At 42.6% G+C, this 21,699-nt stretch overlaps 1 protein-coding gene across 2 annotated transcripts in view; it reads left to right on the top strand.

Annotated features, from left to right (window-relative positions):
* The first annotated feature begins 3,135 nt into the window (after positions 1-3,135).
* Positions 3,136-21,699, top strand: part of PAN3 (poly(A) specific ribonuclease subunit PAN3) — a 148,093-nt gene continuing 129,529 nt past the window's right edge. Inside the window, exons 1-3 of one of the 2 annotated variants that reach the window (XM_060191690.1) lie at positions 3,136-4,013; positions 18,698-18,819; positions 19,934-20,000. In XM_060191690.1, coding sequence (XP_060047673.1) covers positions 3,593-4,013; positions 18,698-18,819; positions 19,934-20,000 — 610 coding nt within the window. In that variant the 5' untranslated portion in view covers positions 3,136-3,592. The remainder of the gene's footprint in view (positions 4,014-18,697; positions 18,820-19,933; positions 20,001-21,699) is intronic. The other variant, XM_060191691.1, reaches the window with a different exon arrangement.

Here is a 21,699-nt window from a genome sequence, read left to right as displayed (position 1 = left end):
CTCTGGAGTTCTGAGTTTAAGGATAGATTTTGCAGTTTACAAAGATCATAAATTTCTGTAAACTCTAGGCTAAACAAACTCATTCAGGTTTTTTAGATAAACAAGATTGTGCTGACCCATCTCCTTTACTTTGCTCATGGAGTTCCTAAGCAGATCAAACATTTTTACTTTCTAGCCTTTTAAAAAAATATTTAGTTATTCCCTTTTGTTACCCTTGTTTTATTATTGTAGTTATTATTATTTATTTATTTTATTTTTAAAATTATCTTTATTTTTATTTACTGGATAGAGACAGCCAGGTATCAAGAGGGAAGAGGGTGATACAGAGGGAGAGACAGAGAGACATTTGCAACACTGCTTCACACCTTGCAAAGCATTCCTCCTGCAGGTGGGGACTGGGGGCTCCAACCCAGGCCCTTGCACATTGTAACATGTGCACTCAACCAGGTGCGCCACTACCTTGCCCCTGTTGAAGTTATTGTTGTCATTGATGTCCTTGTTGGATAGGACAGAGAGAAATGGAGAGAGGAGGGGAAGACAGGGAGAGAGAAAGATAGACACCTGCAGACCTGCTTCACTGCTTGTGAAGTGACTCCCCTGCAGGTGGGGAGCCCGGGCTGCAACCGGGATCCTTATGCCGGTCCTTATGCTTTGCGCCACGAGCGCTTAACCCACTGCGCTACCGTGGGTCTCCCCACAGTTTTACTTTCTAAAGTAAAATTTGAACATGCCACTACCTGACTTACAAACACACACCTGGGCCAGGTAGTGGCACACCTGGTTGAGTATACACAGTTACTAGTACCCAGGTTCAAGCCCTCAGCTCCCAACCTGCAGGGTAGAAGCTTCATGAGGGGTGAAATAATTGCAGGTGTCTTTCTTTCTCCTGCTCTATCTCTCCCTTCTGTCTCAGTTTCTGCCTCTATCCCAAATCAAAACAAAAGAAAAAAACAAAAAGCCACAATAAAATGGTGTATTTCATCAAAACAAAGCACTTGGGGGAATGAGGGGAAGGGAGGGGCGAAGGAGAACTATGGAGTGCTGGTGCATAATGAAATTATACTCATATATCAATGACTGCACTGTAAAGCATTAACCCCTCAATTAAAAAGTCCTTTTTAAATTAAAAAAGTAAAAAAAAAAAAAAAACCCTCTCTAAAAACTTTTTACTATCATGGGAGCCAGGCAGTGGCGCAGCGAGTTAAGCGCACATGGCATGAAGCGCAAGGACCAGCGTGTGGAACCCAGTTTGAGCCCCCAGCTCCTCCCCTGCAAGGGGTTCACTTTACAGGTGATGAAGCAGGTCTGCAGGAGTCTGTCTTTCTCTCCCCGTCTTCCCCTCCTCTCTGTCCTATCCAACAACAGAGACAACAATTACAATGATGATAAACAAGGACAACAACAAAAAGGGAAAAACCATGTAAATAAACAAAAAAAATTTTTTTTTTACTGTCATCAAGAAAGTTTTAATATGGCTTTACAAGACCTTTTGAGTTTTAACCCTTGTTCAACTTTTCACTATTACTATTTTCATATAAGCTCTCTCTCAGCTCAAGACCTTTCCCTCCCAGATTGTATGCTCTGCTGGAAGGCTTTTTCCCACCTCCTATAGGTTAACTCTTACTAGCAAAGATACTATTAAGAACTATATTACAACATCCTGAATTCTTACTAAACATGGGACACTTTATATACATCAATTTACACTTTATGAAATAGGTACTATTCTTACCCATTTTATATTGAGTAGAGAAGATGTAGATAAATTAAATAACAGAGTAACATAGCCAGAGTAACATAGCCACTAAGTGTAGCACTGGGTTACAAACTCAGACCCATTTGAAGTCAAAGCACACGCTCTCACCTTCTGCTCCTAACCCATCAGCTTTCTCTAGGAAGTTTAATCTCCTCAGTGTTGTCCAATAGCCAAAATTATACATCAGCATCTAAGATACTGCTTTTTGATGTGTGTACTTTATGTTTTTCCATCTAGAGTATAAAGAAGCCATTGAATGTAGATAAAAGGACATCTTGTTTTGGTTTCTCTGGTTCTTAGCATAGTTCCTGGAACACATTATGACTATTAGTAAATACATATTTAAAATATTTTAAGATGGAAAGACATAATACCACCAGTATAGCTGAAGAATATCACCAGGCTTACCAATTAGTGTTTTAAGAAATTTACCTCCTCCCACTTTTGCAATGTGGTCTATTTGTTTATAACGGCTTTCTGACTTCTTTTGTTCTCCATAATTCCTTAAATGCTGCCAACATGCCCCACCTACCTCTCACTATTGCAATATTACTGCCTTTTGAGAAAACCTTTTGGAGGAGAAAAACAAAAAAATATTAACATTGCTTTTAAAACTTTATAGCACTTGATCATTCCTCCCCCTCCCCCAATAAAGTTAACACCTAGAGCAGACCATTGTAGAGGGAAAAAAAATCTTTCAAAAACAAATTTCAAATCAACACTAGATTAAACTAACTTAGTACATTAACAAGTGAAAACTAGCGAAGAAACTTAAGCAGTGCTGTCCCCAGGGGGCATCTTAGTTTTCAAAATTTACTTTAGGCTTTCAATAGCTCAAGTACAGAGAAACAGGTGCTGCACTGAGCCAGGGGCTCCTTTTAATCAACCTTTCTTATTTATTTATTTAGGCTCAGTGTTTTGGCCATGCCTCCAGAAGTTAAGATAATCAGTCCTGTCGTTCTAGGCATCTCCGTGGGGAAGACGTGACCAAAACAGAGAGAGGAAGTGTGGCAAACGGAGTGCAGGGTGCTGCAAACAGAGCCAGGGCTTGCCTTCCTCTTCCCCAGGTGCAGCCCCTAGAAAACGGCTGTTCACTTTCTGTTCATTTTCTGCCTATTAAAAAGTGACGGCCGACTTCATAAGTGAAGAGGACATGCAAAAAAAAAAAAAAAAAAAAAAGGAAAAGGGAAGAAAGACGGAGGAGGAAGGTATTCGTCTCGTGAGCTCTGGGCCATCTAGCTCGGCGTCGGGGCTCGTCTCCACCACCCACTCGCCCAACCGCCTGCGGCTCGCGGCTGCCCCGGGGCCCCGACGCCCGGCCGGGCTTCCCCTCGCGCTCTGCTACCCACAAGCCCCCGCGCCCGGGCGCGCAGGCGCAGACGCGACCGCCGTCTCAGGAAGAGGAAAATGGAATAAACAAGTCGGAGGAGCGAGAGCGCGAGAGAGCGAGTGGAGGCAGAATTTAAAAAGCAACCGTGGCCCCGCCGCCCTCCTTCCTCGTCCGCCGCCGCTCCCGCCGCCGCTCCCCGAGCTCGCCAGCGCCCTCGAGGTCCCCGTCCGGGTCCTCGCGCCCACCCCCTCGTCCCGCGCGGCCCCTTTAAGGAAAGAGAACGAGAGAGAGTGAGAATCCCCGGTCTCCCCCTCCCCTCCCCGCCTTCCTCCCCCTCCTCCCCCTCCCCCTCTCCCCGGGCGGCTCCGGCTCCCGCAGCGGGACAGACCCACCCGGCCGGGCTCCGCTCCGGCCCCGGCGGCGGCGGCTTCCTTCTCTCCCCCGTCTATGGTGGCGGCGGCGGCGGCTCCTCGGGCGGCAGCGGAAGACGAGGCTGCGGCGTTGCCATGAACAGTGGCGGCGGCCTCCCGCCCCCCTCGGCCGCCGCCTCCCCTTCCTCGTCGTCGCTGGCGGTGGCAGTGGCCCCGCCGGGGGTCGGGGGTGTTCCCGGCGGGGCGGCGGCGGGCGTGAAGCTCAAGTACTGCCGCTACTACGCCAAGGATAAGACTTGCTTCTACGGGGAGGAGTGTCAGTTCCTGCATGAGGACCCGGCCGCCGGGGCCGCCCCGGGCCTCGGCCTCCATAGCAACAGCGTCCCCCTGGCTCTGGCGGGCGCGCCCGGGGCCGGCTATCCGCCCGGAGCCATGCCGAGCGGCGGGACCGGGCCGCCCCCGGGGCCCAAGAAGCCGGAGCTGGGGGGCCCGGGCTCCGGACCTGCGGTCGGCGGAGGCGGCGGCAGCGGGGTGCTCGACGGACCGCGGCTGGCGAGTGAGTGCGGGCCGGGCCGGGCGGGGGCCGGGCGGGAGGGCGGCGGCGCAGGCCGGAGGGCAGGCTGGGGCCCGCCCGCGGGCTCCTTCCTCCGGCGCCGCCTCCTCGCCGGGCGCCGGCTGGGCCTGGCCGGGGCCTCGGCCTCGGCCTCCGCGTTTCCTGCGGGTCTCCGCCCGCGAGCCGGGAGTGCGGGAAGGCTCGGTGCCGGGGGGCGGGGGGCGCGGGTGGGGGCCGGGAGGAAGGGGGATGGGCTGCGGCGTGCGGGGTGTGAGAAAAGGGGGTGTCGTTTCCGGGGAGTGTGGAAAGGGGCCGGGTCTGCAGGCACACGTGCCTGGAGTGCGGGTGTGGACGGCGTCCGCGGGCGGGCGGTGGCGGCTCTCCAGGGGACCCGGAGCACCTGGGCTGGTGGGAGGGAGAAGGTGCTCCTGGCAGCTCTGGCTTCCCGGGGATCTGTAGGGACCGACCGCAGCTTGGGATGCAGAGCAGGACTTTGGCCCGAAGTGCATGTCCACTCCGTGGTCTCGCACAAGCCGGAATAAGTTTGCTGCGGGTGTCACTTGGGATGCCTGAGAATCTCGTGTCCTGCAAACTCGGAGCCCGGCGCTTTGAATGCGTGCCCTCTGCAGTTGCATGTGTGTGTGATTGAGCACTTGCGTTCTGGTTTCTTAGAGTGGTCATTTTTCGCCTTTTCGTTTGTTTATCGATTGGCTTGAGACCGTTTAGCTGTTAGCATGTGGAATCTGCTTGACTGAATGCAGGCTCTTAAGGAAAACCGGTAGAACAGGTGTCAGATCCTTTCTTTCCGCGCGCGTGTGGTGTGTGTGTGTGTGTGTGTGTGTGTGTGTGTGTGTGTGTGTGTGTGTGTGTGTGTGTGTGTGTGTGTGTGGTGTGTGTGTGTGGTGTGTGGTGTGTATGTTCTCAGTATACTACTTAACCAAATGAGAAAAACCTACTTTGTAGGAGATCTTAAGTCATTTTTCGGTCAAAGTAATCTGGTCTTAAAAGCAATTTAACTTACATGTGAGAATCCTCTTAAAACTGTAATGCACTTGAGGTTTTACTTGTTTACTGAATTAGGATTGTTAAATGTCTCCACATATATGCTTTCTTTTGTTTCTTTTTTGTTTGATGGGTATGATTTCAGCGTCGATGTATATCTAGCGCTGAAGACGTGCATTTGTATCTGAAGATGTTTTGTAAAAATGGTTCTTTTATTGGTGGAAGTTTATCACTTATGAGGAGTACTTTCGTATTTTCGAGTTAAACTTGCAGAATTTGAGAGTTGTGGCTCAGATTACTTTTAATAATGATGTTTGATTAGTAAGCAGTAGAACATGCAGAAAGAATTATCTTAAGAGTTGCTGATTTTAGTTGTGATCTTTATAGGATTTTTCTCATGAACACACAGTAGTTAATAGGTTTGGGACCTGTGAACACTATGTTAACAGGTGGTGATGGGAGGTGAAGTTAACATGGTAGGTGGAAGAAAATATTGGCAGTGGCTCAAAGGGCATTTTCACTTCTCAGAATACAGAGTAATTGGGATATATGTTCATATATAGCCTGTTTTCTTTATGGTCCTGCCTTCTCTTACTTTTTTAAAATTTTATTTTATTTAAACCAGAGCTCTGTCTTCAGCTCTGGCTTAGGGTAGTGCTGGGGACTTTGGAGCCTCAGGCATGAGAAACTTTTTCCATAACCATTATGCTGTCTACCACACCACACCACACCACACCACACCACACCACACCACACCACACCACACCACACCACACCACACCACACCACACCCTCCATTTTCTAAGTCACATCTACTAATAATGAGTGCCATTCCTTCCGTTTTGTTTTTTCTTTTTCTTTTCCTTTCCACTTCTTTTTTCCAGTCGTGATAGAATTGGAGTTCAGAGCCCTCTAGTCATCTTCCTGACATTTACCTCTCTGGGAGTATGGACCAACATTCTTTATAGGATGCAGAAGGTGGAAGGTCTGGCTTCAGTAATCTTCTCCACTGGATGTGGATGTTGGCAGGTGGATCCATACTCCCAGCCTGATTCTGTCTGGGATATAGATTCTTGAGAAAATAAGTAGTTAACAGTAAGGAGTGGTTTCACAATTAGTATTAAGTTATTTAACATTTACTTGATTAAATAGGTGATTTATGTTGGACTTGCTTTAACTTGACTCTCGAAGCCTAAGGCTCTTCTTTTCTTTATCTCTCAGTACCTTGGTTTTGACTCCATATAGATAAGGCAAAGTTGCTTCATGCCATTAAGTAGCAAGTTAAGCTCAGGAATCAGAAAAGAGGGAGTTGATGATAAAATGGCTGTTTTGAAATAATTATATTTAGTTTTTTTTTTTTTTTTTTTAATATACCAGAGCACTGCTCAGCTCTGGTTTATGCTGGTGTTGAGGACTGAACCTGGGAACCCAGAGCCTCAGGCATGAAAGTCTTTTGCTTAACTATTATGCTATCTCCTGAGCCCACTTCTACTTATTCTACTTATTCTACTGTATTCTTATACAGTATCTTTTTTTTGTCTCCAGGGTTATCGCTGGGGCTCCTGGAGGCCATTCCTCCCCCCATTTTTGTTGTCCTTGTTGTTATTATTGTCATTGCTGTTGGAGAGGACATAGAGAAATCTAGAGAGGGAGAAATCTAGAGAGGGGAAGACAGAGACAGGGAGAGAAAGATAGACACCTGCAGACCTGCTTCATTGCTTGTGAAGCGACCCACCTGCAGGTGGGGAGTCGGGGGTTCTAACCAGGATCCTTATGCTGGTCCTTGAGCTTTGTGCCACCTGTGCTTAACCCGCTGCGCTACTGCCTGACTCCCCCTATTTATTTATTTTTAAGATTTATTCATTAACATGAGAGAGCCAGCTAGAGCATCACTCTGGCACATGTGATGCCAGGGATCAAACTCAAGATGTCACACTTTGAAATCCAGCACTAACCACTGCCCCATATCCTGGACAGCTAGACAGGTTTGGTAAGTGTGTGAAGTGATACATTGCTACTAGGAAAAATGCAAATTTTATCAGTTGCTGACCAGATCATGTAGCACCACAATTTTGTTTGACTTCTATTTTTTTTGTTCTTTTTTACATGTAATATATACAGTGTATCTTTACCTGAGAGGTCACATACTTGTCTGCTCTGATAAACTGACTATTCTGCAGAGAGATACATTGTTTGGGCATGTTGGTATCTTGTGAATTAAAAAAAAAAATTTTTATTATCTTTATTTTATTTACTGGATTGAGATAGCCAGAAATCGAGAGGGAAGGGGGTTGATAGAGAAGGAGAGACAGAGAGACACCTGCAACATTGCTTCACCTCTTGCAAAGCATTCCCTCTGCAGGTGGGGACTGGGGGCTCGAACCCAGGTCCTTGTGTACTGTAGCATGTGCGCTCAACCAGGTGTGCCACCACCCAGCCCCTCATGTATTTTTTTTATCTTTTATTTTTAAAAGGTTATTTTTCGAACACCTAAGCATTCCTCTGTCTCATGCAGTGTCAAGGAGTAAGCCCAGGACATGAGCTCATGCTTAACAAGTCTAGTGCTTTGTCCCCTGTGCCACCTCCCAGATTGCTTATTTGTGTGTTAATTTTTAAATTTAGAATATGTGTACACACACACACACACACACACACACACACACACACGGACAAATGTACAAATCACAAGTTCTTGGAACTTTTACATGATGAATACATAGTGTGTATTCTATTTCTTGACCACTAATCCCAAGAAATAGAATATAAACAGTACTCCCAGAGGCCTGCTCTCAGTCACTACCCTTTCTCAAAGGTAACTACTGGTTTCTCTTTCTGCATTCTAACTCTGTAGATTAATTTTCTATTTTTGTTTATTCTTTTGAATGTTGTAGGAATGGAATCATGTAGTCTGTACTCTGGAATTCTTTCAGCAGTCTTAGGAAATACATCCGTACTAGGTAGGGGGAAATCTCCATTCCTGCTTGGTGTTACATTGTATGAATATACAAAATTTTATTTTCTCATTTTACTATTGGGCACTGGAATGTTTCCAGTTTTTGTCTGTTAAGAGCAGTTTTTTGAACATTCTTGAACATGATTTTTGGTTGAATAAGTGAGTGCACTTAAGTTGAATCAACTAGGAGTGGGATTATTTGGTCATAAATAGGATATAAATGTGTTCAGCTTGAGTATATAATGCCAAGTAGTTCCATATTCCTTCTAGTGTTTGGAATTAGCTGTCATACAATTTTAATCTTTTTTGGTGATTAAAATTTATAGTATGATTTAATTTTTAATTTACATGTGTATGTGTTGTGATTGAGTTAGTTGAAAACATAAAAATGAGAAGGTTTGATCTAGATAAGTAGACTTCTTTCTGTGAAGAGGGTATATATAGTTCCACACCATACTCACCGCTCAAGTTTGTGCCCTCACCCTCCCAGTGACCATACTTCTCACAAAGTCTTAGTGACACTTTACTTCCGGGTTTGTTTTTGCCTGCTTGCTTTTTGCAAGTTCTAGATTCCACATGAGTGAAATCATCTGGACGTTGTCTTTCACCCCTTTTACCTCCAGTTCCATCTGTTTTGTCCCAGAGGGCACAACGCCGCCTTTTTTGACTGTAGAGTAGCATTCCGTGCAGTTACTGCCTATAACTCACTCACTTATACAGCCCTCTAGCTCTGTCGCTTTACTTCTCTACTCCTTACAGTAACTTTCTTTTAAATGTTATTTTTTAAATTTCTTTATTGGTGAATTAATGTTTTACATTCGACAGTAAATACAATAGTTTCTACATGCATAACATTTACCAGTTTTCCATATAACAATACAACCCCCACTAGATCCTTTTTGGACCTGTGTTCTCTCCCCCCCCCAATGTTTTTTTTTTTTTTTAATTAAAAAAAAAAATTTGTTGGATAGAGAAAGCCAGCAATCAAGAGGGACGGGGGTGATAGAGGGAGAGACAGAAATACCTGCAGCACTGCTTCACCACTTGCAAAGCTTTCCCCTTGCAGGTGGGGACCGGGGGCTTGAACCTGGGTCCTTGTGCATTGTAATATGTGCACTCAACCAGGTGCGCCACCACCCAGTCCCAGGATAACTTAAAATTTTTTTTTTTAAATTTAGTTGTTCCCTTTTGTTGCCCTTTCATAGTTATTATTGTTGTTGTTACTGATGTCATCGTTGTTAGATAGGACAGAGAGAAATGGAGAGAGGAAGGGAAGGTGGGGAGAGAAAGACACCTGCAGACCTTTGCGCCATGTGCACTTAACCTGCCGCGCTACCGCCCGACTCCAACTTTTTTTAAAAATAAGTATTTATTCATGAGAAAGACAGGAGAGAGAGAAGGAACCAGACATCACTCTAGTACATATGTTCTTGGGGATTGAACTTGGGCCCTCATGGTTGAGAATCGAATGCTTTATCCACTGGGTTACCTCCCAGAACACTAGGATAACCTTTGTATGCATAACCTCTAGGTATCTTTGACCTTTGCTCTAGTATTTTACATTTGCAGAGTTGTTTTGTTAGTGTTACTTATTGTGTTAAAACTTTGGTGGTTAAGTGCAAGAAAATTTTGTTCTCATTTGCTAACACTGGAAAACTGAAGCACAAAGGCATTTTCTTCTTAGTATACTTTGTTGCAATGATGTTTAAACTTTAAAAAGGTGCTATATTTCTATTTGTTGCTTACTTATTTTTTAATGTCCTCTCTTTTAAAAAGTATTTTACTTATATATTGTTGTATAGAGACAGAGAACTTGAGAGAGGAGGAGGAGATAGAGAGGGAGAGAGACAGACATTTGAAGCTCTGCTTCATCATTCTGCTGCAGGTGGGGACCAGGGGCTTGAACCTGGGTCCTCGTGCACTGTAATGTGAGCAGTTAATCAGTTGTGCCACTGCCTGGCCACTGTTGCTTCCTTTTTATGTATACAGTGTAATATATATTATAATATATATATAATATTCATTTTCTTTTGTTGCCTTTGTTTTATTGCCGTAGTTATTATTGATGTCGTTGTTGGATAGGACAAAGAGAAATGGAGAGAGCAGGGGAAGACAGAGAGGGGGGGAGAGACACGTGCGCTTAAACCGCTGTGCTACCGCTCTACTCCCTATTATATTTTCTTAATAAGCATTTCTTTTGACCTGGCAGTGTGAAGGAGATCTTTGTGAGATATCAGTGTAATTATTATTATTAGTTTTTAATTGTTTTAGGTTCTTAACATTTAATGTTTTCCTTGGTCTTGGGATGTTCTAAAGTTTAAATCTAGTTTGACTTGGGTTCACCAATTTAACCATCAATATTGAAGGTATTCAGTTTAGTATTTGTACTTTATACACATTATTTCAAATGCAGTAGATTTAATTGGTAAATTTAATTGGAGTAGAATAAAGATTTAATTGGAGGCGGGGTAGATAGTATAATGGTTATGCAAAGAAATTCTCTTGCCTGAGGTTCCGAAATCCTAGGTTCAATCCCCCGTAGTACCACCATAAGCCAGAGCAAAGATTTAGTTGGCTTGAGACATGAAGATAAAATCCTTGTTCCCACACTAGATTGTAATCTTGGTGTCTGGTAACTACTAATGCTATTTCCCCAGTCCCAAAATACTAAAAAATATGTATCCATGCTTTTGTATTTATTGGCATATTTACATATTTGTTTTTATTTGTCTTACTATTGACTTCATTAATTTCATTTTTAGATAATGAAAGTCACACTGGAATAGAAATACACATAAAGGCAAAGTTAACCAGTCTCCTTATTTATTACTAATAGCTCATTTGTATATGTTTGTAAACCTTTCCTATGCATGTCCATTCAAGTACAGGCATCGTCCCTCTACACACAAACTGTTAGCTCAGGCTTCATAGCAGAATACTGTAAACTAGAGAATTTAGTCATTGCTTTTTTTCACTGTTTTGAAGGTTAGAGGGCCCAGACAAAGTTACTGACAAGCTCCTGGCTCACAGAAGGAAACTTTCTAGGGCAAAGAATGAGAGACAGTTGGGTCGTGGAAGGGTGAGGAACGAGTGCAGGGGGGAGGAGGGAGTGGGGGGGTGCAAGTGCTTTGAATGTGCATAAGCTGCTGTTCTCTTCTGCTTTTCTGGTGGCACCGGAAGCTACCTAGTTATCTCCTAAAGAAGTTGTCTCCGTATAGAGTCACTTTGGCGGTTAGGGGACAGAAGCAGAGCGAAATTAGGTGGAACAGGGAGGTGGGAGGTAGAGAGGGAGAGAAACAGAGACACCTGCAGCCCTGCTTCACCACTCCTGAAGTCCCCCCCCCCCATGGGTGGGGACAAAGGGCTTGAACCTGGGTCCTTGTGCATTGTATCGTGCGCTTAACTAGATGCATCACCACCCGGCCCAGGTCCTTGTGCATTGTAATGTGAGCACTTAACCAGGTGCATCACTGCCTGGTGCCCTGTGGCAGGATTTCTTTCTCTAAACTATTTTATTTTTTATTTATCTTTATTATTGGATAGTGACAGAGAGAAATTGAGAGGTGAGGAGAGATAGAGAGGGAGAGAGACTGAGAGAGACACCCGCACCCCTTGCTTTACCACTTGGGAAACTTTCACCCTGCAGGTGGGAACCAGGGGCTTGAACCTGGGTCCTTGTGCACTGTAATGCGTGTGTTTAACCAGGTGCACCACCACCTGGCTCCTTAAATATTTTATTTATTTACTTATTTGTTTTTGGGTAGAGACAAAGCAATTGAGAGGAATGGAGAGAAAGAGAGACACCTGCAGCACTGAAGCTTCCCACCCTGCAGTCTGGGAGCCAGGGGCTGAACGTGGGTCCTTGTGCACTGTAGCATTTGTGTGCTACTGGCTGCACCAATGCCGAGCCCCTAGGATGCCTTACATTTGCTTTTCCATGCCAAGTTTATGTTCTGTTATAAAGTTGTTTAGTAAACCGAAACAGTACAAATGGGATATGATAAAATATTATACTATTGTTTTTAAAATTGTTAAACAGAAAACAAATTAATACAGTAATTGTGTCTCCTTTTAGTAGATAGGAATTAGTGCTGGACCTGAGATTTTGGTATTACTGCTTTTCTTACAAAATAGCTTGTGACCTTAAGTTAGTCATTTTGTCCATGTGAAAACCACATATCCAACAACGACAACAACAATAATGACTACAACAGTAAAAAAACAACAAGGGCAACAAAAGGGAATAAATAAAGTAAATATTAAAAAAATAATTTGGTTAATCTCTTGAAAAATTTGCATTGGCTTCCTCAGTTCTCAGTGAAACATAGGTTTAGATGGTCTTTTGTTTTGTTTTGTTTTGTTTTTGGATAGAGACAGAGAGAAATTGAGAGAGAAGGGGGAGATAGAGAGGAAGAGAGACAGAGAGACACCTGCAGACTTGCTTCACTGCCTGTGAAGTGACTACCCTGCAGGTGGGGAGCTAGGGACTCAAACCGGGATCCTTCACTGGTCCTTGTGCTTTGCGCCACGAGCGCTTAATCCGCTGCGCTACCACCCAACTCCCAGTTTAGATGGTCTTAAACTGATATTATGCACAAGGAGTAAGCTGGTCTTTGACCATTACTAAATTCTGATTCACTTTACTCTAAATAGTGAAAAGCTTTTGGAAACATTGCTTTATTGGCAGCTGATTCTGTAGTAAAATTAAGTAATTAGCACAGATCCCAAATTGAAGCTGTGTTTTGGAAGACATATTTCATTAAGTAATCAGATGTACCAAATATTAAGTAACTTCTCCAAGAGCCCAATTTATTTAATGCTTATGGTCAAGTGTGTAGCTAGTTCTCTTGGATAGCCTATGGTATTGGGTTGTTGGAAAAGTAATGATGTATTTTTGCAGCAGATGGTGTTCATTTTTGGAAGTATTAGAGTTATTTGAATCTATGTTACTGCTGTGTCATTTGACAGGTTCTAGCTTTATTTAAAAAACTGATTAGGGGGAGGGGAGTTGTGCAGTAGCGCAGCGGGTTAAGGGCACACAAAGCGCACCAGCATAAGGATCCCGGTTCAAGCCCGGCTCCCCACCTGCCGGGGAGTCGCTTCACAGGTGGTGAAGCAGGTCTGCAGGTGTCTGTCTTTCTCTCCCCCTCTCTGTCTTCCCCTCCTCCATTTCTCTCTGTCCTATCCAACCACGACAACAATAAAACGGGCAACAAAAGGAAATAAATATTAAAAAAAAATTAAACTGATTTGGTTGGGTTTTGGAGATTTTACACCAAGTTGATGATGGGAAACCAAACTGCATTTTTTGTCATGTTATACTTTACTTTTAAAAGGAATAATTCCTGTCAAGCTTGTGAAAAGTGTGGAGAGTTTATGGTGATAGTGCTGTACAAGAACGTCAGTGCCAGTGATGGTTCATGAAATTCTGTGCTGGTGATTTTGATCTATCAATGCTCCTAGGTCAGGCCCACCAAGGTTGATGAGGAAAAATAAAGACTGGGGTGGTGGTGGTGGTGGGCAGTGGTGGCTCACCTAGTTAAGTGCGTGTATTACTATGGACAAGGACCCAGGTTCAAGCCCCTCATTTCCTACTTTCAGGGGGAGATTCACAGCAGTGAAGTAATGCTTCAGGTGTCTCCTTTTTAAATTTAATTTAAACCTTTTTTATTGATTTGTTGGATAGAAAGTTAAAAATTAAGAGAGGGAGAGAGACAGAGACACCTGCATCTGCAGCACTGCTTCACCACTCCTGAAGCTTTTTCCCTGCAGGTGGGGACTGGAGGCTTGAACCTGGATTCTTAAGCACTGCAACATGAACGCTCAACCAGGTGTCTCTCCTTTTCTATCACCCTCTCCCCTCCCAATTTCTCTCTGTTGTGTTTATTTTAAATATAATAAAGTTAAAAAATATTTAATAAGTCATTGATCAAGTCAAACCCATATTACATGATACAAGAGATTGCAAAAACATTGAATAACCATCATTTATAACCATCTGAAGAAGGTGGGATATGTAAAGAAACTCGATATTTGGGTTCCTCATGAACTCAAAGAGGTTCATTTGACAGTGTATGTAAACTTCTGTGATATGCTCAGTAAACATGAGGAAAATGATCCTTTTTTTGAATTGCCTAGTAACTGATGATAAGTCAGTTCCTTAAAACAATGTGTTCAAGTGGTCTTGCTCCTGATGTGATGATCTGCCACAGAGACATATTCATCAGTGAAAGGTTATGCTCTCATTGTGGTGGAATTTTATTTTATTTATTTGTTTTTAAAAAATATTTATTCCTTTTTGTTGCTCTTGTTTTATTGTCGTTTTTGTTGGATAGGACAGAGAGAAATGGAGAGAGGAGGGAAAGACGGGGGGGGGTGGTGGTGGTGGTAGAGAAAGACACCTGCAGACCTGCTTCACCTCTTGTGGGGAGCTGGGGGCTTGAACCAGGATCCTTAAGCTAGTCCTTGTGCTTTGCACCATGTGCGCTTAACCGGATACGCGACTGCCTGACTCCCTGTGGGGGAGTTTCTTTTTCTTATATTTATTTATTTATTTATTCCCTTTTGTTGCCCTTGTTATTTTATTGTTGTCGTCGTTGTTGGGATAGGACAGAGAGAAATGGAGAGAGGAGGGGAAGACAGAGGGGGAGAGAAAGACAGACACCTGCAGACCTGCTTCACCGCCTGTGAAGCGACTCCCCTGCAGGTGGGGAGCCGGGGGCTCGAACCGGTATCCTCCCGCTGGTGCTTGTGCTTCGCGCCACATGCGCTTAACCCGCTGCACCACCGCCCGACTCCCGCCCTTGTTGTTTTTATTGTTGTTGTAGTTATTGTTGATGTCGTCGTTGTTGGAAAGGACAGAGGGAAATGGAGAGAGAGAAGGGGAAGACAGAGAGGAGGAGAGAAAGATAGACACCTGCAGACCTGCTTCACCGCCTTTGAAGCGACTCCCCTGCAGGTGGGGAGCCAGGGTCTAGAACCAGGATCCTTGAGCTTTGCGCCACATGCCCTAAACCCCTGCGCTACCTCCGGACTCCCTTGTTTAGGAATTTTATAGGTGTGTTTTCCAAGCTCTTACCAAGGATTCAAAGGAGGTCTCGAAACTTTACATCAGGCTCAACCTGACGCCGTTGACTGGCTATGGAAGAAGGGCAAACGCTAGAAGAAGAACCAAGGAACCAGTAAACCAGTTTGAATGTGTACTGTCAGTAATTGGACAGTTTGAATGAATCGTCATCCAGAAACTCATTAATTGTAAAGGAGTTGTGTTCCCTCACAACATGAGAGCACTCACAAATTTGATCACCCAGAAATTTTGGAGCTTTGTTGGGATATGTTGCTATATCCACCACACTTAGCTGACTAATGTGCCGTTAGACTTCCCTTCTTTCAGTCTCCTCAAAACTCCAGACATGGTATAGTTTTCCATTTAGATGATGCTATAAACCAGTGCATTGTTTAGGTTTTTTGCTGATAAAGATGTCTCTATGAATGAGGAATTATAAAACTCATTGAAAGATGGCAAAAGGTTATCAGTAAAGTGGCAGTTTATCATTGATCTTTGTTCTTTATAGAAATAAAATAATAGGAATAAAATAATAATAATAATAAATAAAATAAAATAATAAAAATTATAGGAATAAAATAGAAAAATGCATCATGAATTTTTCCAGTAACCCAATATTGTACTGTTCTTTAGACTAAGGTGTTTTATCAGTGTCCTGTGCTGCAGTTCTTTTCTGACTGAGACCAAATAATGTCTGTCTTCAAATGTTGCAGATCAGAGCACTGTATTGTAGGTAGTACAACATGGAGCAGTAGGATTTCAGCTGGACACTTGTTAAGACACTAATATAGCTGTTTCAGGATATCGTTTGCTCTTGCTACTATTGGCAGTCGTGTGGCTATCTTGGTATAAAGGTCTGATGACTTCTCTGAGGGTCGGTTTATCAGTTAGGCTTAGCAGTTTTTAAAACAATACTCACTTCTCTGGAGGTCTGATAGTTTATGCGGGTGATTCATTCTTTAGTAAATGGCATATGTGTACTTCGGGTACTGACTCTAAAGTTTAATTTAATTTTTATCTTAATTTAAACATCAAATATTTGTTGAATATTCCTGTGCCAGATACTGTCATTTGTTGGCCACAGAGATGTATGGCTCTGTCCATTGGACCAGAGTGTAGATCCAGTAAAGAAGTTTGAAATGTATGCATTTTGGTATGCTGTAGGGAGAGCACATTTAACGAGCTATATTCAGAGATACTCTGAAAGAGGACTTGACTTTTTTTTTCCCCACTGGAGCACTGATCAGCCCTGGTTTATGGTGGCGCAAGCGATTGAACCTGGGACATTGGGACCTTAGGCATAAGTCTCTTTGCATAACCATTTTGCTATCTTCTCCACCCTGGACTATTTTTTTCTACCTTGTAGAAAATAGGTGTGTTCTAAGCCTTTAAGATAAGATTATTTCTTTGGGAGAAATAATCATGTATGTGAGGTCAAAAAAGGGAAGCTCACTGAATTAGGTATGTGCCTTGGCACACGTATCACTCTAGTTTGAGGCCAGTACCACGTGGGAGCACCATGGTGCTGGACAGACCTCTGGTGTTACTACATCTCTTCCTTTCTCTGTCTCTATTTCTTTTTTTTTTTTTAAATATTTTATTTTATTTATTCCCTTTTGTTGCCTTTGTTATTTTATTGTTGTAGTTATTATTGTTGTTGTCGTCGTTGTTGGATAGGACAGAGAGAAACGGAGAGAGGAGGGGAAGACAGAGAGGGGGAGAGAAAGATAGACACCTGCAGACCTGCTTCACCGCCTGTGAAGCCACTTCCCTGCAGGTGGGGAGCCAGGGCTTGAACTGTGATCCTTATACTGGTCCTTGTGCTTTGCGCCACCTGCGCTTAACCCGCTGCGCTACAGCCCGACTCCCTCTCTGTCTCTATTTCTGTCTGAGTGAAAAAAGCTACTTGGAGGGGCCAGATGGCGGTATGCATACCTGGGTGAGTGCGCATCATAGTGCGCAAGGACCCAGGCTTAAGCCCCTGCTGCCTCCACTGCAGGGAGGAAAGCTTCACAAGTAGTGGAGCAGTGCTTCAGGTGGCTGGCTCTCTGACTCTCCCTTTCCCCTTCCCTCTCAATGTTTGCCTGTTTCAAGTTAAAAAAAACAAACAAAAAACAAAAAAACTACTCTGGAGTGGTGAAATCATACATGTAAAGGCCTTGCAAATAAAAAAAGTATTATAAGCGATTTTGTTCACCTGATACTGTGGGAGAATAGACTATGCAGTGGATAGTGTCAAGGCTTAAATTCAGCGGCTCACATGGTGAAGCATGTGTTTTACCTGGTGAACTATCACCTGACCCCCCCCCCCCAGGTTTGTCTTGATCCATGTGAGTAATTCCTTGTCTGCTCTTATTATTTGGTGTTCTGTGAGAACCTGGACTGAGGCTTTTTGCTTGAAAAGGCCTTAGAGATCCCTTCCTAATTGTATTATAGCTTGCCACCCTCTCTCTCTCTCTTTTTTAAAGCTTTATTGATGAGATTGGCACATGGAATGCTGTGAATTGAACTCAAACCTGGTGCTTGAGAGTCCCACACGTTGCCCATTACCCCAGTGTCATGTGGGAGGGCTTTTTGCTGCATTATGGGGCTTCTTTTGTAGGGAGTCCCTTCATTTCCTCACTGCTTGGATGCTATCCTCACTGGATGCTTGGATGCTTGGATGCTTTCCTCACTGCTATCCTTTTGTCCCTTGTAGTGGAAACTTGTCTGTTTGGGTTTCAGGTCTGCTTCTGTGTAGTTTAACTTAAGTTTTTGACAGAACTCTGCTGTGGTTGAAGGAGGAGGTAAACACAAGGTCTTCCCACTCAGCTGTCCTGGCCTTGCAACTGGACACTGTTTGTAGTGCTGTAACAAAGTACTGTAGACTGGCTAATAACAAATTTACTTATTTTTTAAAAAACGCTAGTGTAAGTGCCATTTTAAGGCGATGTGTTTTTTTTTAAGACTTTTAAAAACATTTATTTATTCTCTTTTGTTGCCCTTGTTGTTTTATTGATGTCATCATTGTTGGATAGGACAGAGAGAAATGGAGAGAGGAGGGGAAGACAGGGGGAGAGAAAGATAGACACCTGCAGACCTGCTTCACTGCCTGTGAAGCAACCCCCCTGCAGGTGGGGAGCTAGGGGCTTGAACTGGGATCCTTACGCCGGTCCTTGGGCTTCGCACCATGTGCACTTAACCCGCTGCACTACCTTCCAACTCCCAGGGTTAGTATTCTTATCAAAGAAATGTTCCCCCAAGAGATCTTCCACCCTACAAAGGCACAGTAGAAAGATGCCCTTTATGAAAAACTTGCCACTGTTTACCATGTAAGAGTCGCAGGAGAAATGATAGTGGTTTATAGTTCTAACATAGACTTTAAGTTAAAGTAAGAAGATTTGATGACTTCAAACCATAAATATGGCTTCTTTATACTGTCCTTGGTTGCTCTTAGGTCACTAATATAAAATAAGTTACTATTTCTTTGGAGAAAAACCAATCCACATGAACATCATTTAGCAACTTTTTTTTTTTTTATCCACCAGTTTTATTTGGTGTTGCCTTTTTTTTTTATGAATAGGCAGATAAGCATGACATATTTGAGACTTTTAAACTTGTGGAACACAGAAGCTATGACTGTTTTTGTGTTTTAAAGTAAATTCGTAAATTTCCCTTCTCTTTCAGTTCCTGGAATAGATGGAGGTGCTTTAAGTGATACAAGTCTCACGGATTCCTATTTCAGTACCAGCTTTATTGGAGTTAATGGATTTGGAAGTCCTGTAGAAACAAAGTATCCATTGATGCAGGTATTTAATACTTATTTATATGGTAGTACCAGTACATACTATATTACTCTATATAAAGGGTACATCTATATTCTTGTAGTTCTTAAATTTGTTGAGTGGGAGATGGGGTTTTAGGACATCAAAAGGTAGGTAGATGTAGGTCAGCCATTCTTCTGTTGGGTTGGAATCAGGGAGAGCTTTTTCCCTTGTTGCTGGGACTTCACGACTCTGGCCTGACTTTCTCAGTGTATCAGAAATAGGGAGAAGGAAAGGCACCACAGCCCCAAAGTTTCCTCCAGTGTAGTGGTGGCCAGTTTGAAGACGGGTCACATGTACAACAGACCTGGAGTTGGGAATGGGCCAGCAGAGCATGCCAAGGGCAGATAGATACTGGTTTCACTCCTCTTGTGCTTTGTAACCTTTCAGGATGGGGGGAAGACCATTGAGAATAACGCGGACTGTTAAGAAAACACGGGGCATATTTATAGAATAAAAATAGTCTGATTTTATAGACTTTATAAGGTAAGGTGCATGAAGTATAATACATATGGGGAGAGAATATTAAAGAACATTTATTGTTTTGTCTATGGTTACTTTATATCCTCTCTGATGTTTACTGGAATTTATGTTTTAGACAAGGAAACTTAATAGTTTTGTCTCTTGCCCAGGCTGATAAGTTATGGGAGTGCAGTTTAAAACAAGTCTGCAACTTTAGTTTTAATTAGTTGACTAGTGAGTAAAAATTCTATTTGATGGGTTGAAGGGAGAATTTAGGATTTTTTGTGCTGATTAATATTATTATTTAAATATTTTGTTTATCAATGAGAGGGATGGGGGGGAAGAACCAGACATCACGCTGGTACTTGTGCTGTCGGGGATCGAACTCAGGACCTCATGCTTGAGAGTCCAATGCTTTATCCAGTGCGCCACCTTCCGGCCCACACGCTGATTATTGTTATACAAGTAGCAACAGTTATAAAATAAAAAGATTGTGATGTCAGTAATGTGAAAGAAATAAAACACTAATTCCGAACTTGGTTGTATATTCTTAATTTGTATTCATCAGTGATATATTTCCTATATATATGTGTTCATTTTTATCTTATTTTTTAATGCACTTTATTATGTTTTTTAGAGAATGACTAATAGTAGCAGCTCCCCAAGCCTTCTAAATGACAGTGCCAAGCCATATGCAGGCCATGGTAAGACTTGGTCCCTTCTTACACACACACACACACACACACACACACCACTGTAGAAATTTTGAAAATTAAAGATAAGCATAGAGAAGAAAATAAATATATATCATACTCAGAAAAATTTTTATTTGGATTACATTTATATATGAAATAATTAAGATCACATAGATACATTTTGAAATTATATCATGAGTACTTCTTGATTATAAATTGAGTTCCTTTGTTTTACTTAACTTTTTATTTTTATGATTTGTAAAAACAATTTTATACTTTGATTATAGATTACATACCATTCTATTTTAAATTAATATCCTCTGGAATCATTCCTAGACTTAAAATTAAAGAAAAAAAAATTGTGGACATCTTAAGGCTTCTGACAAAAAAAAAAAGATATTTTTGGTATTCTATTTAGAAAATAAATGTTTAAGAAAGCTTTTAAAAATATATAAAATAAATATATATATGTATAAAATAATTGAGTTTTAATGTTATCACAACAAAGTTGACAGTTAATAATTGTCGGAATGTACATGTTAACTATTTTATCTGAGGCACTCTATATCTCTGTGTTTAAAAACTTCATTTTTGTTTTCTTTGCTGTAGAATGACATTTCAATATAAATGAAATCATTAGAAATTAATTTTTAGTATTCTAATTTTTTTAGCATTCCCATAGCTGACCTTTTTTTTTTTTTTAAATAAAAAGAAAACATTGACAAAACCATAGGATAAGAGGGGTACAACTTGGATGACAGAGGATCTAGTGGGGGTTGTATTGTTACATGGAAAACTGGGAAATGTTATGCATATACAAACTATTGTATTTACTGTTGAATGTAAAACATTACTTCCCCAATAAAGAAATTTAAAAAAAAAAGAGGGGTACAACTCCACACAGTTTCCACCATCTGAACTCCACATCTTATCCCCTCCCCTGATAGCTTTCCTATTCTTTATCCCTCTGGGAATATGGACCCAGGGTCATTATGGGGTGCAGAAGGTAGAAGGCCTGGCTTCTGTAATTGCTTCCCTGCTGAACATGGGTGTTGGCAGGTCGACCCAAACTCCCAGCCTGTCTCTCTCTTTACCTATGGGATGGGGCTCTGGGGAAGCAGGGCTCCGGGACACACTGGTGGGGTTGTCTGCCCAGGGAAATCCGATTGGCATCATGATAGCATCTGGAACTTGGTGGCTGAAAAGAGAGTTAACATATAAAGCCAAACAAGTTGTTGACTAATCATGAATCTGAAGACTTTGAATAGTCCAGATGAAGAGTTAGGGGGTCTCCGTTTTGTAGATAGCTAGTAGGCCTATTTTAGTTGTATTCCAAAGGGCCTGTGACTAGTTTTTTTTTGCTTGTTTGTTTTTTTACCCTGAGCCTGAAATCTGATATGCAGGTGGATCCAAATTATTGTCTGGGGAGATGGTGTCATGGCTGGAAAAAGGACCAGAAAGCTGGGTCAGGGAAGAGAGTAGCTCCCAAATGATGGGAAAGGTGTATAAATATTGTTGACTGTAAACCCCATTGATTTGATCTCATTTGGGGCCCATATTCAGCTTAGAAGCCTGTGTGGCTTCTGCATCCCTATAGATCTGAGCTCACATTCTGTGGAAATTAGTAGGAAAGTTCCAAGCTGCTCCGATTTCAGGACCCATCTTCCTCTGGTGGAGCATAGAGTATGCTGTCCAGCCTCTCTTCAGA

Source organism: Erinaceus europaeus, chromosome 5, assembly GCF_950295315.1.
Source record: "Erinaceus europaeus chromosome 5, mEriEur2.1, whole genome shotgun sequence".
Lineage (NCBI taxonomy): Eukaryota > Metazoa > Chordata > Mammalia > Eulipotyphla > Erinaceidae > Erinaceus > Erinaceus europaeus.
Note: the sequence above shows the minus strand (reverse complement) of the source record. Positions and strands in the feature narration are given on the sequence as shown.